The 19,643-nt window shown below is 40.9% G+C and overlaps 1 protein-coding gene across 1 annotated transcript; it reads right to left on the reverse strand.

Moving 5' to 3' along the window:
- Nucleotides 1-3,226: 3,226 nt before the first annotated feature.
- On the reverse strand, nucleotides 3,227-16,266 carry FGA (fibrinogen alpha chain). The gene is made up of 7 exons (XM_006111553.4): nucleotides 16,187-16,266; nucleotides 13,488-13,611; nucleotides 10,700-10,828; nucleotides 9,858-10,041; nucleotides 8,622-8,767; nucleotides 4,479-5,595; nucleotides 3,227-4,093 (listed from the first exon to the last, which is right to left on the reverse strand). Exons 1-7 carry the CDS (start codon nucleotides 16,249-16,251, stop codon nucleotides 3,384-3,386), a joined length of 2,475 nt encoding a protein of 824 aa, XP_006111615.2. The 5' UTR covers nucleotides 16,252-16,266; the 3' UTR covers nucleotides 3,227-3,383.
- Nucleotides 16,267-19,643: the final 3,377 nt, after the last annotated feature.

A 19,643-nucleotide genomic window follows, 5' to 3' on the forward strand; every position in this document is an offset into this window, starting at 1 on the left:
TTTTGTACCATTTGTACTTGATCCCATGATGGAAGTAACTGACAGCTATATTGTTAGTCTAGAAATAGATCCATATTAAAATATCCATTCCTTTTGCTTATAAAACCATTCAAACCCAGATATGAGGAGGGAGACACTTTAGTTTCAGTGAAAATGTTTAAGATAACAAAAATCTTAAAATGAAAGTTTCTTATAAATTATAGTTTTTTATATGTGACCAGTGAATAAGCAAATGTTTTCAAACAGGTGACACAAGATATCATATTGTTTATTAAATGTTTTCTACTATGACAAAAGATTGTATTTTTATTCACAAAAATGCTCAAAGTAACACAAACCGAAGTTATTTCCCTGACCAACTCAGGCTACAGGGGTCCAGCAACGTTTCACTCTGCTCACCCCTGTCCACTATAGGGCCAGTTCTAGGACCAAGTGTCCTCTCTGCAGCCCTCCTCCAACTAAGTTATCAGAGTTCTTATAAGCATCACCTGACGCCTGTTCTCCTGGGTCTGATAATTGGACAGCACTGTCAGGCCCCTGGCCCATAGAGACTCAGACTGCCCTGTTACAGCCTCTATAGAGAGGCAAAAGCCCCCCTTTCTGTGAACACAGGTTCCTGACCACACGAGACCATGGAGGGAACTTCAGGGTTATTTTTGGCAAAACCTCCACTGATATTAAGTAATGAAGCTCAGTCTGACAAGAACTGTGTGACAACTAGAAGAGTGGGTCCATGATTACCCCTCTGTCAATGCCTAAAGATATTGTTACAACACATGCTAATCAAATCATGGGATTAGAAGCAGAGAGAGGCCAGTCATGCTTTCAGTGTCAGAAAGAAAACTCAAGCACAGTGAATATTTGTTGGTTAGCTTGAACCCTAAAGGTACATATCTGCAGGATGAGCACAATGCATTCTTGTTAACCAAAGCACATAATTGTACCTCCATACAGATAAGCTTTTAATTAAAAAATATTCTTATCAGTATGTCAGTATATAAAACATCGTACAGTTGTGCATGAACCCTCACTACACATTACAGGAAAGAAACATATGAAGAAAAAACGAACTATTAAATCTAATATACTATTATGGATCATTCACACTAGGTACTAGTGTTCTGTTACTAGTTCTATTAAACTCCGTGGGATTCCTCTCACAGCAATGTAAATAAATGTGGCAGAATCAGGCCTTAAACTGAATGTAGACACTTTCAGTCAAATGCTTTCCACTCCCTGAATAAGCTCGTTTTGGGAACCTTGCTTTGGTGAGTTACACTCTAGCATTTATGGTGAACTAGCCACAAGGCAGAGATGGGGTGGAGGAGCTACTTGTGGAAGTGTTTGCAGGACTGGGGACTAAGATGCCCACAGCCATCTAGTCATTCCCCCAAATGCTTAAGTATTTTCTTTTATTAAAGGTAAATCCTGCCTTCCTCCTTCCTTTGTGGCTATGAAAGACTCTGATTCCTTCTCCAGAAACAATGTTGTTCTGTGCAAGACAGGAAACTGCTAGCACATCACACAGCAATCTGTGTGGAGCTTCACTTCACCTCTGTGTGTTGGGACCTGCAGGAGGGACACAGAATGAAATTGTTCAATTGGGGTATGTCTAGACTACATGGCTCCATCGACAGAGCCATGTAAACTAGTTTATCAGGCATAGGCAAAGAAGTGGGGATTTAAATAATCCCCGCTTCATTAAAATAAATATGGCCACTGCGCTGTGCTGACAATCAGCTGATCCAACACAGTGCGGTAGTCTAGACGCGCATCGGTTGTCTGGGGAAGCCTTTGCCGACCGATCCCTTATGCCTCGTGAAAAGCATCTGGTCTAATACAGTAATTCCACATTTAACAGTATAGATGTGTTTCTGAAAGTGTTTGTGCTAAGCGAAAACGTGTTATGCGGGGTCAATTTTCCCATTAAAAATAATGGAAAAGGTGGGGGTTGCATTTCAGGTAGTGGTAGCAAAGTCAATTTTTTGTTGGTGCTGGGTCGTCAACGTCAACATTAGATATCTAGCAACACAAGGTATCTATCAACACAAGTCACCGCGGTTTGTTAAAACACAAAGATAAACACGTGAGTGAGCGGAGGAGCACTGTGATCATGTGCATTCATCTAGTCATGCGTATTGCCACTGTTTTCACCAACTTATACCGCCACGCAAAGTAGTTTGCCACTTGATAATTTTAATGTTATTTTGGGGACGGTAATGTTATTCAAAAAATGTTCCCTAAAAAAAAATGTGCTATTGCAAAAACGTGTTAAGTGGGCACGTGTTAAACGAGTAATTACTTTAATTCCACTTGTACAATGGCTTTCAAGAGCAATAATTGCTTTTTAATTTAGTGGGAGTTTGTAAAGGGTTGTAAAGGTTTTATAAATTACCTCTGTGACTTATGTGATGTTCTGCTTGTGATTACGGGAAGTCCATGCATCGAAAAGGAGAAGATACATTACATTTTTAGAGTTTCCCATTGAAAAGGCCCAGTGCTAGTCTAACAGTACATTCTGAAAGAAAGCCTATTACAAAAATGTAAACTTTGTATTGTAAATGATGTTTTGCATAATTTTGGGCATGGATATTCACTATTTTTCTAACTTGTAAAGGAGGGCTCCCATTCCAAAGTGTCCTTTTCCAGGAATGTTTTAGAATATTGCAGTAAGAGTTTTGTGTGACTTTTAAAATATCTTTAGTGTAATTAAGGTCAATCAGCAAATGTTATGTTTTTTACAAGAATGTAGAATGGAAAGAGGGTATTATGGGAACCAGCTGGTTTGTTACAAAGCACTCTTAAAATTCCACCTTAAAATATTATTTGAGTTTTTCTGTAGGTGGAATATAATTCTTGATTTAAAATGTGAACTATTTGACCTCAGAAATAGTGTGTCCCCTCCAGAATAACAGCAAGTTGAACTCCAACTCTGTCCTGAGAAGATCACTGCATACCAGAGAACTTTTTATTAATTAACGTCTGCTAGAAAATAGATAGCTGACTAGAAGAGACCAGCAAGCTATAATCATTATTTAATTTTATTACCTTAAATGTGTGTTTGCATAATCTGTGAAAATATTTAACAAAATTCAGATAAAATGTGTTTCCTGAAATCCTGTAATAGCCATGCTTGCTATAATAACTTACTTTTATTACCCATTATAAAGATTTATGAAATGGCATTTTTTTCAAACAGTCTTGGTTGTGAATAAGAAGGAAGAAATTGTTTAAAATTAAACAATGTTTATTTTTAAAGTACAAATGTGTCTTGGTTGTCTTCAGTTAGACTGTATAGAGATATTCTATGTATTTTGAGGTATAGTAAACAAAATAATAATATTAATAATAATAATAATAATGCCTGTTTTACTGTGGTTTGCCTACTGGGTTTCTATGGGCCTGATTTTCATTCTAACAACTTTGAGAGAATAGTCCGAGGCTCTAAATGGTATCCAGACCACTCCGTTTTCAATCTCATAAGGAACATTGTTCCTTGGGTCATACTGGCCTCCTTGGTAGTAAATGCCATTGAGATTAGCAGCTTGACAGTTGTTGTACCACCAGCCTCCTCCATACACTTCAGCACAGTTCTCCTCCCATTGGTCACTGTCCCTGTCAAAAGTGCTAAACTTCATGTTAGCATGAGCTGTGTATTCAATACCTTCCTCCACTGAGCCTATGATCAGTGCATCCCCAGCAGTCCCCTCATAAGCAGACACACTGAGGACATAACCATCGGACTCAGAACCTACATGTATATTATATTCTGCATAAGCTTCATTGCCATCCCAGTCCTCTAATTCGACTCGAAGGACAGTGTCCTTCTGGGTCAGTAAGTGGATGTTTTCATTGCCCAGCCAGAACTCTCCTTTCCCTTTGCCATCCATGCTGCCGAAACCTTTCTTGTAGTCTTGCCAGGTCCGGTTAAAATTCACTGATCCATCCAATCTCTGTTGGATCAAAAGCCATCCTCCCAAAGTGGTCTCTTGGTCGCAATAAACTGAAAAAACTTTATCGGATCCTGCTGGCTTGATTCTGAAAATGCCACTTTTGGCACCAGAAGTGTGTTTCTGGCGGATATCATCACAGTCTAAAAAAAAAAGTTGATCTGGTTGACAGAAGTTATCAGTAATACTTTACATAGGCTCATTGGAATCCAAACAGTAGTAATATTGTGGGGAACTTGCTAACCATATTTTGGACTACATTGGGAAATGTGCCATGCAACATTTTAAAAAAGGAGAGTTTACATGCAATTTAAATGGAAAATAACATTCTCTGTGCAATTCATTTAGCATCCAATTATTGATATAAAATTTTGTTTCTGTCTATCTAAATGGCAACAAACAGACACATTGCTTGTACTGTATAATCAAATTAAATGTTTTTCAGTGTAACCAGTGTGTCAGTTTTGATTGTTGACTGAATCTGGCTCTGCTACCTCAGGATCTATTTTCAGTCATGTGGATGGATACCTGTCCCAGTGTAGCTTGTCCCAAGCTTCTCTCCTGCTGTTCTCAAGCTGCGTGCCCGAAAGTCTGGGGTATCCTCTCCACTCTCCTCGTGTTGCAACCCACCTAACTCCTCAGTCACTGCTCGGCTCTTTAGCGATTTGGTTTCAAAAGTGGAGCCACCCTTGTTGAAACTAGTAGAGCTGCTACTGCTGCTGGTCACTCTTGTCTCCACATGAGCCGAACTGCCACTCTGAACTTTGCTGGAAGGTAACCTAGATGGGTCAAAGTGAGGATCAAAGATGTCCTCTTCCCCCTCCCCTAGATCTGCAAAACTTTCTGTCCCTCCAGAATGCGTAGTGTGACTAGCAGTTCCACCACTGCTATAACGTCCAGTACCACTGCCAAAACTTCCAGTTCTAGTACCATGGTCAGTGCCACTATCGCTTGTGTAGGTGGTATGGAATTTGCTACTACTGGACCCGGATTCAGTGAAAAATTTTTCATATTCTGGGATTAATTTAGATAAGTCACTTGTTCCACCCTGAGAGGTCACTCTGACATGTGTAATGTCCCCACGGCCAGTTACTTCTTCCCTCCCTGAACCTTGAAAATGGGAGCAGTCAGAACCATCAGGTGAAGTCATTGTTTCAACAATTTCTTCTCTAGGGCCACCAGGACCAGTGATAATTTTTTTGGTGATAGTTCTGGTACATGTATGGCGGATTATAGAGGTATGCTTTCCTCCCAAACCAACAGTTTCCTTCCCATGGCTAGAGGTCACTGTTTTGCCATCTTGTGCTCCTCCACCTACCCCTGATACTACTGAAACACGTGAGGTTTCTACTTTTTCCTCGCCTTCTGGCCGTTCTAGAGTCATCACAACCTGTACAATTTCATCAAGAATGTTTAGTTCTTGAGTTTGAGGCAGAGTTTTGAAATGCGCAGGAACAATAGAGTCCTTCAGTGGCCTCATTTTCAGCACCTTCAAGGAACTAGTTTCAAGTACAGACTGCAGATCGATTGAACTGGCCTGTGTGAGCTGCTTCTGGATATTTTCATAGCTCTCTGTGTCCACCTGGTAATTTAAACTTTTAGCACAGGATCCTTTGCAGGCACGTATCTTAATATCAATGTCCACCTTTACAAGAGACAGAGAGAAATACATGTGTTTAGTTGGTGATTCTGGACTCTTTAAAACACCTATCTCTTTGGGTCAAAGTGAGACCTTTGGTGATTGTAATAAAATCCATTCTTGGTCAACTGCCTGTGCTCCTACCTACTCCAAACGTGGTCTTTAAATCTGAAGCACCAAAGCACGGCTGAAGATTGCAGCATTTATAACTGGAAACACTAAAATCATCCCTACATGGCCCAATTTTTGCCAGTCTTATTCACGCTGTATAATATGGTCCCACTGGGTTGTGTTGGATTCTCTTGGAGTAAGGTACTACTCAGAGCAAGGCAGAGTGGCAGATGTGGGCCCTCAGTAGAGCAGGGGAATCTACAGTACTTGTTTAAAAAATCACATGCCAATAGTAGTATGGTGGGTGGGGATCACTGGTTCGAAGGAGTGACTGATGAAGCATCAGCCTCTGCATCAGGGTTCAGAATGATGTTGCTCACACTTCTTAGTGAGCTAGGGTATTTTTTGGCAGGCCATCACTTTGACTTTGCTCCTTGACCTGTCGAGGGGTATGTCTACACTAGAAAGTTAGTTCGAACTAACGGACGTTAGTTCGAACTAACTTTCCTATGCGCTACACTAGCGCTCCGCTAGTTCGAATTTGAATCGAACTAGCGGAGCGCTTAGTTCGAACTAGGTAAACCTCATTTTACGAGGACTAACGCCTAGTTCGAACTAGCTAGTTCGAACTAAGGGCTGTGTAGCCCTTTAGTTCGAACTAGTGGGAGGCTAGCCCTCCCCAGGTTTCCCTGGTGGCCACTCTGGCCAACACCAGGGAAACTCTATGCCCCCCTCCCGGCCCCGGACCCCTTAAAGGGGCACGGGCTGGCTACGGTGCCCGTGCCAGGTGCAAGCCTGCCAGCACCCAGCTAGCAGACCCTGCACCTGGCACGGCACAGAGCCACCCACCCGATGCCCCCCAGCCCACCCCCTCTTGCCGGGACCAGGCTGGCGGCTCCCGGGAGCTTGCCCTGGACCGCAAGAGGCGGGCACCTTCCTGGGCTAGTGCGGACATCGTGGACCTCGTCCACGATCTCCGCACTAGGCACAGGAAAGTGGCCGGCTAGGGCAGGAGAGCTGCCAGCCTGGCCACCCAGGACCAGGTGTGCATGAAAATCAAGGGGGTCCACTGAGACCCCCGACACTGAGCCCTGAGCTTACAATGGCCGTACTGGGTCAGACCAAAGGTCCATCTAGCCCAGTAGCCTGTCTGCCGACAGCGGCCAACCCTAGGGACCCTGGAGGGGATGGACCGAAGACAATGACCAAGCCATTTGTCTCGTGCCATCCCTCTCCAGCCTTCCACAAACTTTGGGCAGGGACACCACTCCTACCCTCTGGCTAATAGGACTCCATGGACCCAACCTCCATGACTTGATCTCACTTCCCTTTAAACTCTGTTCTAGTTCTAGCCTTCACAGCCTCCTGCAGCAAGGAGTTCCACAGGTTAACTATTTGCTTTGTCAAGAACAACTTTCTATTACTAGTTTCAAGCCTGCTACCCATTCCTTTCCTTTGGTGTCCTCTAGTCCTTCTTTATGGGAACTCAGGAAGAACTTTTCTGAATGCACCCTCTCCACCCAACCCCTGCTTTTAGAGACCTCTATCCTGTCCCCCCTCCGTCTCCTCTTTTCTAAGCTGAACAGTCCCAGTCTCTGTAGCCTCTCTTCATCTGGGACCTGTTCCCAACCCCTGATCATGTTAGTTGCCCTCCCCTCTCCCAGCCTTTCTCTTCCCCTCTCCCACCTCCTTTTCCCAGTCTCCCCCAGTTTTTTTCAATAAAGACAGAGTCAATGTTGGAAGAAACGTTATCTTTATTTTGTACATCAATAAGAAGGGGGGCTAGGGAAGGGCAAGTGGAAGGAGGTGAGGGAGGAATGGGGTACGAGCCCCCGATGGGGAGGACTGGGCTGGCTCTGCGGGCTTCTGGGGGTGGAAGCTCTCCTGCAGCCCCCCAATTACTCCCTCTCCCCAGATGGCAGCCTGCGGCAAGTGCAGCCGGGCTGATGGCCGAGTGGTGTGATGTGCCCAGTGTGGGCACTCAGGGCACTCCAAGCCAGAACTTCTTTGCAAGCGGGGCACCCCTTAGAACTGTGTGTCCGGGGTGGGGGTCGGGACCCTTTAAGCGCAGCCCTCGGCTAGCCTGAGACAGTATCTCCATGTTCTAAGTCCTCCTTTTATGCCCTGCCGGCACTGCTTCCGGCCATCATTAAGCCCTGTTCAGAGTCCACTCAATGTGGACTTACTAGTTCGAACTAGCAAAACGCTAGTTCGAACTAGTTTTTAGTTCTAGATGCGTTAGTTCGAACTAGCTTAGTTCGAATTAACTAATTCGAACTAAGTTAGTTCGAACTAGCGCTGTAGTGTAGACGTACCCCTATTGCCTTCTGACAGCCATCTTGTGTTGTCATCAGTTCAAATAACTAATCAAAAAGCCAAGCCTCTTAATCCAAATGTAGATGGGCTACACTCCAGCTGTGAGAGCCCAGAAGAGAGATGAGATACTTTTAGAGGTGCTCCTTCCTATTCTAGCTGCTCCCAAGTCTCTAATCAGGCTCTGACTGCAGCTCCTCAGAGAAGGAGGAACATCATTCACCAAAGCTAATCAGGGCCAGTTGTAGGGACACATACTATCAATTCTTGTTTCCTACCAAAGAGAGGGCAGTAGACAGAAGCTTTCCCAGTAACACAAGAGGAGAAACAACACAGAAAATAACTGAGAGAGAGCTAACCATCTTGATGAGTCCTCAGGGGCATCTGAGTCCCAAATGGGAGGATCTGAGCCTCACTGAGCAGAAAAGCCTATTAGAGTTTGAGGATATCTGTCTCATATAGGCAGAGTTTGGATTGACAGTAGACCTAGTGAGATTATTGATTCATTTTCTTTTCAGCTGCAGAACTGCTCTGGATGTAAGGACTCATAGATCCTGTTTTTGTAGCTATGCTTGGGAAATAAAGAAAATTACATGACAGTCACCTACCTCCAAGCGTTTCATCTCCACAACCTGGTCTCGGATACTGTTTTGCAGTACTTTAATCCTGTTTACTTGTACAAGAACTTTCTGCTTTAATAAAACAAGTCTCCTTCTCAGATCTTCTGAAATTTGTCCATATTTGTTGTCACTCTCTGGAACAGAAAAATGCTCTTGTCAGCTGTATAGAGATTCCCCCCCCCCCCCCCAAAATAGCAGATTAAAAAAATAGCAATACATTTACAAAAATTCAAATTTACATGAGATCCTGTTAATATTTTATTAAATAGATAGAAATTAGCTCAAGATTTTATTTTAATTAAGAGTCTCATTATTATGTTTGATCTGTCTTTTTGATAATAAGCAGCATTGTAATATATTTACTTTATTTAAATATTAACTGGTCGTGCAAAGTAATGCAGGAAAGAAATCTAGTGTGTCTTAGAAACATTAGCTCTGCAAAGAAAACAAGCACATTTTGATTCCTTTTGTAGCACAAAATTACCATTTTTTAAAAAGTATGGGAACAAATATGGAATTTGTGTGGCTGGAACAAACTTGCACTATAATCATGAAGATTTTAGATATGTAAAATTAGATACAGAATGCAAATGTATTTTTGCTTTTGCACAAATATTTTTCTGGCAAAAGTATAATTTGGAAGAGGAAACATCCATCCATGTTTTAAAAAATGATTAAGCGTTCTCATCTATAGTGATGTAGCAAGAGTTTCTAAACTATGGTAAAAGAGCAAGTGATTTTTAAAAAATCAATTAGATTTTCTCTTCCAAAAGCATTACAGGTTTCAGTCCTATGTAAACTGAAATGTTTGAAGATCATTACTGTAGAATATTACTCTGGTTCTAATCCTGCACTTGCCATAGCCAATAGCTGCTATCTCTCTCTGCTCAGGTCTGCATTTGAAACATTTTTCAGTTATAGATTTAGAGTCTGATCCTACATTTCTTGCACACACTGCCAAAAAATCTCATATATTACAAAAAGAGTATAAAGTAAATTATAAATTATAAAAAGTACTTAAAATGATAGGCCTAATTCTCCACTGCATTATGTATTTAATTACACTAATGTAAAACTGGTGCAATCCACTGAAGAGTCAGGCCCAATATCTTTAAGTCATGGTGATCTGATAAGAAGGACAAAGTAAACCTGTTTTCATCTACCTGCTTTTAACAGAAGTTAATGTAACTTTGGTATATATTTTAGAGCAGTGTTGACACTTACCCAGGGCACTGGCCAGATTTCCTTTCAGGAAATTAATTGTTTCCACAGTTAACACGTTGGATTTTTTGTACTTGTTTTCATTATCTAATAGTAGGTTCCTAATTCTTTGTATTCTGTGATGAAAATCTTTATCAGTTTCATCAATCAACCCTTGCATCCTGCAGCCTGAAGGACATTTGTGACCCTAAAATGTGCAAAAATGAAAGTTAAATATCTGAATGATAAATATTTCTTTAATATTATTACTACCAATTTTTCTACAAAACTGGAAAACAACAAATGAGCTCAGGGCAAGATTTTGCCTCATACCCTCCTTTATCTTACACTCACTCCACTATTAGGCCATATATGGTATATATGGTTGTGACTGTTTTCTTCCATTATTTGATCTGAGGAAGTGGGTCTGGCCCACGAAAGCTCATCATCTAATAAACCATCTTGTTAGTCTTTAAAGTGCTACATTGTCCTGCATTTTGCTTCCACTATTAGGCCGATTTATTTTCAGTTGAAGAGGTTTGGTCTTGTGGTTAAAACTCAGGACTGGGCCTCAAAAGGCCTGCTTTCAATACTCACTAAGCCTGGGTCCTGAAGATCCAATAATGAATGCTCTATTGGTGGTTGGACTGTAACTACGAATACAACTACATTGTTGACCCATGAAGCAGTTTTCCTTCCAAATCAGGTAAAACATCCGTGACTACTGATGCATTACAGATATACCATGTAAGATGCAGGCCTAACTTTAGTGTAAATGTTCATGCCACAAAGGCACCAAAGGGCTTGGGGTCCATTTGGGTAACAGTGATTTGCTGAACTTTCTGCTTCTCCTCTTCTTTTCTTACCCAGTCATCATCTGCACAGAAAGGCCAGCCCTTATCCTGTTTGCATTCAGATTGGCTTGCATGTTCCATCACTCTGGGGCCACGCACTCCTCCTCCCTCTTTCAAAAATGTGCTTTCATCATTTGTTGCCTGCCATGAAGACAAAGGAAAAAAACAAATGTGAGATTTATTTCGCAGGCGACAGTACAATGAAGCAATAATGCTGAAAATAATGTTCTATGAAATAGTTAACATGTGGTTCATATAGGTGTGTGGTAAAATATAATCAGTGTAAATAATCTAGTCTGTAAATTTTCTTCATGAAATATTGTTTTGTCAGCAAGTTCAGGGATGACATTAGCCTGGGGTAGATATGCTGGAGGGTAGAGATAGGATCTAGTAACTCAGAAAAATTTGAGGATTGAGCCAAAAGAAATCTGATGAGTTTCAACAAGGACACGTGCAGAATCCTGCACTTAGGACAAAAGAGCCCCATGCACTGTTATAGGCTAAGGAATGACTGGCTAAGTGGCAGTTCTGCAGAAAAGGACATGGAGATTACAGTGGATGAGAAGCTGGCTATGGGTCAACAGTGCACTCTTGTTACCAAGAAGGCTAATGGCACATTGGAATGCATTAGTAGGAGCATTTCCAGCAGATCTAGGGAAGTGATTATTCCCCTTTATTCAGCACTGATGAAGCCACATCTGGAGTATGTGTCCAGTTTTGCGTGTGGATACATTGTTTAAAGGCCAGTGGAAGGTAAGGAAAATGATTAGGGGACTAAGGTGCATGAGGAGACACTGAGGGAACTGAGTTTATTTGGTCTGTAGAAGAGAAGAATGCGGGGGAGGGATTTGATAGCAGCTTTCAGATATCTGAAGGGGAGGTCCAAAGATGATGGAGCCAAGCTATTCTCATGGTGGCAGATGACAGAACAAGAAGTAATGTTCTCAAGTTATAGTGGGGGAGTCCAAGTTGATACTAAAAAAACACTATTTCATGATGAGGGTGGTGAAGCACTAAAATGGGTAACCTAGGGAGGTGATGGACTCCTTAGAGGCTTTTAAGGCCAGACTTGACAAAGCCCTGACTGGAATGGGTTGATCCTGCTTTGAACAGGGGGTTGGACTAGATGAATCTCCTGAGGTCTCTTTCAACCTTAATCTTCTTATGATTCTATGAAATAAGTTTCTCGTTTGAATGTAGTTAAAGCAGATGATTATGGGATTTGAATGGTGCTTAAGATATTTTAATAACAGAATGATTAAGCTTGCAATTAATATCATATGTTTTCATAATACAACTGCTTTAAAGTGAGTTGATAGTCATTTAGTTTTCATGGTGGTTTTTAATTGTGTGGCTCAAAATCAGATGTTAACTATAAACTTATAACACTTGTTAGACATAGCTTGAAAAGCACAGGAAAATAACAATAACAACAACAGTAACAACAGCAATAACATGATATTGGTGGTTGAAAGAGGAAATAAACAGAATAAGATTTTATATAATCCGGAAAGAGGAAAAAGTCCTTGTTCACTAACTAATTCTACATGAAAATGTCATAAAGTTTTTTGACCATGCATACTAATCTTTGCTCAGAAAAGTGGGCATGGCAATATTTTTATTTCTCTAAGAGATGGGACAGTTTTTCTGAGAGGTATCAAGTGGCACTGGTCTCCTTTGAACACATTACCAATTATCAAAGTAGAATAAAAATATATTGTCAGAGATGGCAAAGATTTTAGCTTCCAGAGCCAGCTCCTCAACTAGTGTCAACTGGGGTAAAGTCTTTAAAATCAACAGACTAATGCTGAATTTACACCAGCTAAGGATCTGCCACATATATATCTTTAAGCTAATGAGCAAAAAAAAAAAGTTCCTAACTATGCTTCATAGGCTTTTAAATATTGATTTGACATACAACTACATGAAAGAATGTAATGGCTCCAAGTTCACTCAGACTATTAAACCAGATCACCCCACACACTCTGATTTCTTCAAAAAGAATAATAAGGAAATATGTATATAAGAATTTACCATAGTAATATAGGCGGAATCTTAAACTAGCCAACAAGAGTGTTCAATTAGCATTGACGAAGTGGATCTGATCAAGTGGGTCTTTGCCCACGAAAGCTTATGCTCCAATACATCTGTTAGTCTATAAGGTGCCACAGGACTTCTTGTTGTTCAATTAGCATTGTTGGGAGTTAAGGCTACCACTCTCTTTATTGAAAAAACAATAACTCCTGAGCTCCCTTTCAGCCTGATTATGTTGCCACTGAAATCAATTGCAACATTCTTGTTCTATGCATATGTACTTTAGCAAGGATGGGACCAAATTCTGCCTCATTTACACCCAGAGAATCTCAATGACAGGAACTGGAATCCAGGGATGTAACTGAGAGTAGAATCTGGCTAATAATATCTAAAATCCCACACTGTTTGGCAACCTTTCTATCTAGGTGCAGTGGAATGGGTTAAAGACTTACAATCTCACCTCTGAATCTACTGCTTATTGGTCATTTAGCCTCTTTGCCTTGACAGATACTTTAAGCAAAATTCATCTCAAGTGCTTCTTGAGGAACCAGACAGACAATAAAATGCAGAAGAGACTCAAGAGGGAAACGCCGGTGATGAAGTGGTGAGACTTGTGTTCATGTGTACGTGTGTGAATTTTTCAAGCTACCTCATAACCAAAGAGAATTTTGTCAGTTTGCTGTGTGACTGTTCATTCAATAAAAATGCCCCTTTTTAAAAAGAGAAAGCCAAACTATCAAAAGAATCAAATAAAGTAAAATCATACCCAGGCTATGCTGAGGCACAGCCACATGCACAAGATCCTCAGCGGTATCATCTTCAGTGGCAGGGTGAGGAGGAGTCTGACAGAAAGGATACGTTCCACTTGTTTTTTTTGCTTCATTTTAAACCTTCATGGATAGCTTAGATTAATCATTATGTTCCCTTCTGTTTGCAGAGTTACATGCAACCCACCCCCAGTTGGTTACCTGAGGCCTCTTGCACAAGCGCCTGAGTTTGTTTGCTCTAGATAAATTTGTGCAATGCCAGTCGGGGGTGGAAGTGGAGGGAGTGGGAGGAAGGAACACACATTCCAGGAAAGTCTACAGCTTTAGTTTCTGATAACTAAATTTTGGAATAACATGCATGTAAAAGATCCAATAATACTTAACCACTGGAAGATATCTATGTTGTAAATCTGGTATTTAAATAGCATGACTAAGCAGTCAAAAAATCACCAAATTGTTCCTACTTGTATGATCACACTCCATGGACATCAAGTCAGAGAGACTACTTAGTGCAGTAAAAGAAGCAAGATCATAGTCTAATAATTGTTAATTCAAGAACTATATGGTCATCAAAATAAACCAGTTACTGAGAGATATTTTTATGGAAGACCCATGCTCAGCTCTGCCAATTTCATGATTCTGTGTCAGTCTCAGACAACATTCACTCTGAAGTCAAATAAAGCCAGAAGTCATCTCCTATAGGGCAGACCCAACAAAGAAAGCAACAGAACACCACTAGCCATTATCTACAACCCCCAACTAAAACTTCTCCTTCACATCATCAATAAACTACAACCTATCAGAGATGATGATCCCTCACTCTCACAGACGTTGGGAGGTTGGCCAGTCCTCACTTACAGACAGCCCCCCGAGCAGAGGCAAATATTCACCAACTTCACACCCCACAACAGAAACACTAATCTAGGAACCTATCCCTGAAACAAACCCCATTGCCAATTCTATCCACACATTTATCCTAGTGACACCATCAGAAAACCTAACAACATCAGCTATACCATCAAAGGCTCATTCACGTGCATATCTACTAATGTGATATATGCCATCATGTGCCAACAATGCCATGTATATTGGACAAACCAGACAGTCTCTACAGATGTTAAAGAGTGCTATTCACACATTTTTATAATTGAACTGTGTTTGGTTAGTATGAAATACATTTGTCCCAGGGTTTATGTTCTTTGGACACTAAAATATAATTAAAAATTAAAAAGAAAAGAAAACTTCAGTATGAAATGCTTTACATGGTTTTCAACTTGCACTAGTAGATGTAAGAAATATGACTGAGTAAATCTTCCTTGAGTAAGCATCCCGTGTCCTGTTTTCCACTTTATTCCTTTGAAATAAACATTGATTTATAAACATCAATTGTACAGCAGCTTGGTGCCTCTACATAGCTGGGAGCAGAAACAGAGGATAAAGCTGTTTTCTAATGACACTTGCTTGTATGTAGACCATGCACTTTAAGGTCCAGGCACTTCTAAAGGAAAATGTGAAGAACAGAAAATATAAGAACAGTCCTATATTATGAGATAGGATTTGGTGGTAGTAGGGTTATTTCTCTCAAGTCATTTTTTTTTCTTCTGGGGAAACAGGGATTGGTTTAGTCTTGTTTAATATCACTGATTTAATGGCAATATAGTGCATACTTTCATAATTTTAATGAAGTGAGTGCTTTAGCATAGGAGAAATATTTTTAGAATGAACACACCCTACCTAAAATCCTATGACATGGTGACAATTTCAATTATATCAATATGTTTGATCATACCATTATACAAGAAACTAGTTAAACGAATAACCTGGTAACACAAAAAGTTCTTTCAACATATCTTTTTATTCAAAATGTGTTAGTCTATGAAGGTTCCGTTGCATTATTAAAGAGCTTTGGTTGTCAGGCAAAAGAAAATATGTTTGTGATGGGTCAGGAGGGACACCCTTCAGATTGTCACCTGACGTGCTGAGACACCACTGAGTCTGTTTCCTCTGACAGCCTGGACACCCTATAACCCTCTTTTGTTGAGCTTAGCTCTTGGCCTGCTTCAGTTGAGACACAGGGACAGGGCAAAACCCCAACGCTGCAGACACAGTCTGAAAGCAGTACAGTATGGGTGCATCTACACTGCACCCTTAACTCAAAATGAACTACGCAATCTGAGCTACACACATTGCATAGCTTATTTCAAGTTAATTTCAAAATATCTTATTTTGTAATTTGGCGTTGTCTACACAATGCCAAATTTTGTAATAAACTACTATTCTGAAACATCCCTTAATCCTCATGAAATGAGGTTTTCAAGGACGTCAGAATAGTGAGCCCGTTAGATTTCAAAATAACACAGAATAGCTGTTTTGGGGATACCGGAGGTATCCTGAAATAGCGTCACAGTGTAGACGTACCCTGTGAGACCTTTCCACAGCAATCAAGTATACAGTCCCTCTGAGATCTAAACTAAATCTGTCTTAGGCTGTGTAGAGATATATACAGTGTAAGCTAATGACATTCGCCCTCTTTCTCAAGGTAAAGAGAGATATGCACAGGTTCCTTCCCCCTCCTCTGATAGTAATTATTTTCACTAGGTTAATTGCAGACGGAACAAAGTAGATAACTGAGCAAAATAAACAAACATGCAGGCTAAGATAAATTCAGTAAACAAACTAATTATATGTAAGATCTCACCCTAAATGTGGTTCAAATAGTCTTCCCTCACAGGCCAGGCACCCTTCTAGCCTGGGCCCAATCATTCCCTCAGTTCATACTTAGTTGTTTCCAACAGTTATCTTGGTTGAGGTAGCCAGGGAGGACTGAAAACTAAGATTACCTCACTCCCCACCCTTAAATAGGATTTAAGGTGGGAGTCCTTTGTTTCAAGTTTGACTCACACCCAGCTTCTCATGGAAAAGTACAGAAATCAATATGGGTTCCAGTATTTTGTAGGCAGTATTCCAGCAGGCAGCCTGGCTCTTACTACATTTAAACTGCAGAGCTGCAGGGTGAGTAGTTCTGGGACCTGGCGCAAGCCGGGACTGCTTCAGTCCCAGCTCATGCTGAGTCCAGACTGCTGCAACTCTGCCTTTCAAATGTAGTGAGAGCTGCTTGGATCCGACGCGAGCAAGGACTACTTCAGTCCTGGCTTGCACCGGATCCCGTGCTGCACCTCTGTGGCTCTTACTATATTTAAAAGGCAGAGCTGCAGGGCCACTGTGCCTCTGCTTCCCCACCTCTGCCCCCGCCCCTCCCCGCACTGCAGAGACAGTGCTAGGGGAAACCGGCTTTTAAGCCAGATCTCACCAGTACTGGCTCCTGCTCCCTCCCAGATATAGAGGCAGCAAGGGGGGGAGGGATGCAAGTAGCCTAGGCTTATTGGGTAGTTGACTATTCTACTACTCTTTTATATCCCTATCCTAGGCTATTTATTCCAGTGCTTAACCACCCTGAAGATTAGGAAGTTTTTCCTAATGTCCAATCTATACCTCCCTTGCTGCAATTTAAGACCATTGCTTCTTGTCCTATTATCAGACACTGAGGAGACTAATTTTTCTCTTTGTAACATCCTTTTAGGAACTTGAAAGATTCTATCATGTGCCCTCTCAGTCCTCTCTTTTCCAAACTGAACAAATCCTGTCCTTTCAGTCTTCCCTCATAGGTCATGTTTTCTAGACCTTTAATTATTTTTGTTGATCTTCTCTGGACCTTCTCCAGTTTCTCCACATCTTTCCTGAAATGTGGTGCCCAGAACTTGACACAATACTCCAGATGAGGCTTAGTCAGCACAGAGTAGAGCGGAAGAATGACTTCTCATATCCTGCTTACAATACTTCCATTACATGTCTCTGCAGCCATTCTTCATGATCTGACTCTCATGTTCCAGAAAGCTCTTTTACAGTTCATTGTCTCTTGCTGATGAGCCATCAGCACTATGACCTCTTTCATTGTTGTACCTGAAGCGTCAGCAGTGCGTAACACCCAAAGCAGTAAATATGAAATTACAGATACCCAGGTCAATATTCCTAACTTAATCTACAAAAATGATACATATGTACAAATGGGGATAATCAGTAAATTATAGCCTTTCCAATAACATTTTACACAAGCCATCTTGCATTCAGCATATCTGAGTTATGATATATCTGAGTTATGGCATATTCATATCATATGCATATTTCATATGCTTTTACTGGTTCACCTTTCTTTACTTTTTTTTTAGGGCTCTGAAATCTTATAGACTTCTGTTATTAAAATCTGGTCCATGTGGAGGTTGCTAAAGAATTAATAAGGATGGTTCTTCAGTTCACATGAAATTGTATATTGATCAGAGACATGAGCATACTTTAAATACTGGCAGAGTTTATAGATTCTGATGGTGAACAACTGTGCTTGTGGTATTTATAAACTTCATTGGCTGAACCTCCCTACTGGATTAAAGAACAGGCTATGTCTCAGGCTATGTCTACACTCCTGGGGGACGGGAGGGAGGGTTCGGAAAAAGGTATGCAAATTGCAAACCGCAATTTGCATACATTTTTCCGATTCTTTTTTCGGAAGAGGCTTTTCCAGCATTTGGCCCCGTGTAGATGGGGCCAAATGTCTGAAAAAACTCCTTTTTCAGAAGAGCCCGTGTTCCTCATAAAATGAGGAATACAGAGCCTCCAAAAGAGCACGTCTGCTCTTCTGAAATTTTTTTTGGAAGAGCCGACGCATTCCCTGGATGCAGCAGATTTTTTTCTCCATAGCATAGACATAGCCTCAGAGGCAGGCTGAGCCCAGGAATGAGGTTGATTCTGGAGGGAAGTTTGAGTGAGCACTGAGGGGTAGGACTCACAGGCAAAGGAGAGTGGGGAGGGGACATTGCAGGGGCCAGAAGATGTGAGTTGAGGGCTGTGGGAGAAGAGCTGCAAGAAAACTGGAGAATTGCCAACGTTATGAAGTTCTTGAAACAGAGGCATAGGAATTGCACCAGAAAGACTGTTGACCATTGGTAGGCATCTTGGACATGGTGACCCTGGAGTGGAGGGCTGAATGGTTGCCACATTTTAACCTGCTTTACTTCAGGTTGAAATTTGTCTGATACACTATGTCTGGAAGCAGACCTAGTGTTGGACTCCAAGAAGGACAACACCCTTTGCCTGGGTTAGTGAAGTGATCATCAAGCTGATCCATGGTGAAGAAAATGTGCAAAACAAATCCCTGTTGTCTTTCTTTCTGTTTGATTTATTATTTTTAAATTAATTGGGTCCTAATGCTACATCTGGTAAAATTATCTATTGAAGTGTAGTCTGTAGATAAGAGTAATATGATTAAATAGTCTTTTATAGCTTCAGCAGTGAATGTGTAAAATGATCCTTAAACTGGAGTTTCATAAATTTCAGGTCAGTCTATAATGATTGTATTGGCAGATTACTTCAGAAAAATATATGTAAGGATCCTCATGCATAAACATGACATCACATATAAATAGACTCCTTAGGCCTAGATCTGTAAAGGCATTTTGGCATTATTGTGCTTGGTGTTGCAACATCTAACTGATTAAGGACCTAAACCATATTTTCAAAACAATATAGGCACTTAGAGATGCAAATCCCACAGACTAAAAATCGGATTTTGGCCCCTAAATCCATTTTGAAAATGAGAGTTAGGCTGTGAAATGAATGAGGTATTGCAATGCTGGGCACAGCAATTCTAAAATACCATTAAAATTATGGACCTTATCTTCTAACTTCAGCATGATATGATTAATGGTGCACTCTCACTTTGAATCCTCTTCAGTTTTGTTCCTTCTGTCTCAGAAGTAACATAACAACACTAGAATAGAAAAGACATAGAGAAAAGCAAAATAGTTAAAGCCAGGAAAGAAAACACTAAAAGGATTTTGACAATTTGATGTCAAGAACTGATAAATAGAGGCCTTATCCAAAATCCATTGAGGTCCATGGAGTCTCCAAGGCAATATCTAGACTACATGCCTCTTTTGAAAAAGAGCATCTAGACTGCAACCACTTCTTTAGAAAAAGCGAGCTGCTTTTTCGAAAGAGAGCACCCAGGCAGTCTGGATGCTCTCTTTTGAAAAAGCTCTGTTTGCATTCAATAATGCCTTTTTTCAAAAGAGCACTTTTGAAAAAAGGTGTTATTCCTCATA

The sequence above is a fragment of the Pelodiscus sinensis genome, chromosome 5 (genome assembly GCF_049634645.1).
Source record: "Pelodiscus sinensis isolate JC-2024 chromosome 5, ASM4963464v1, whole genome shotgun sequence".
Classification (NCBI taxonomy): domain Eukaryota; kingdom Metazoa; phylum Chordata; order Testudines; family Trionychidae; genus Pelodiscus; species Pelodiscus sinensis.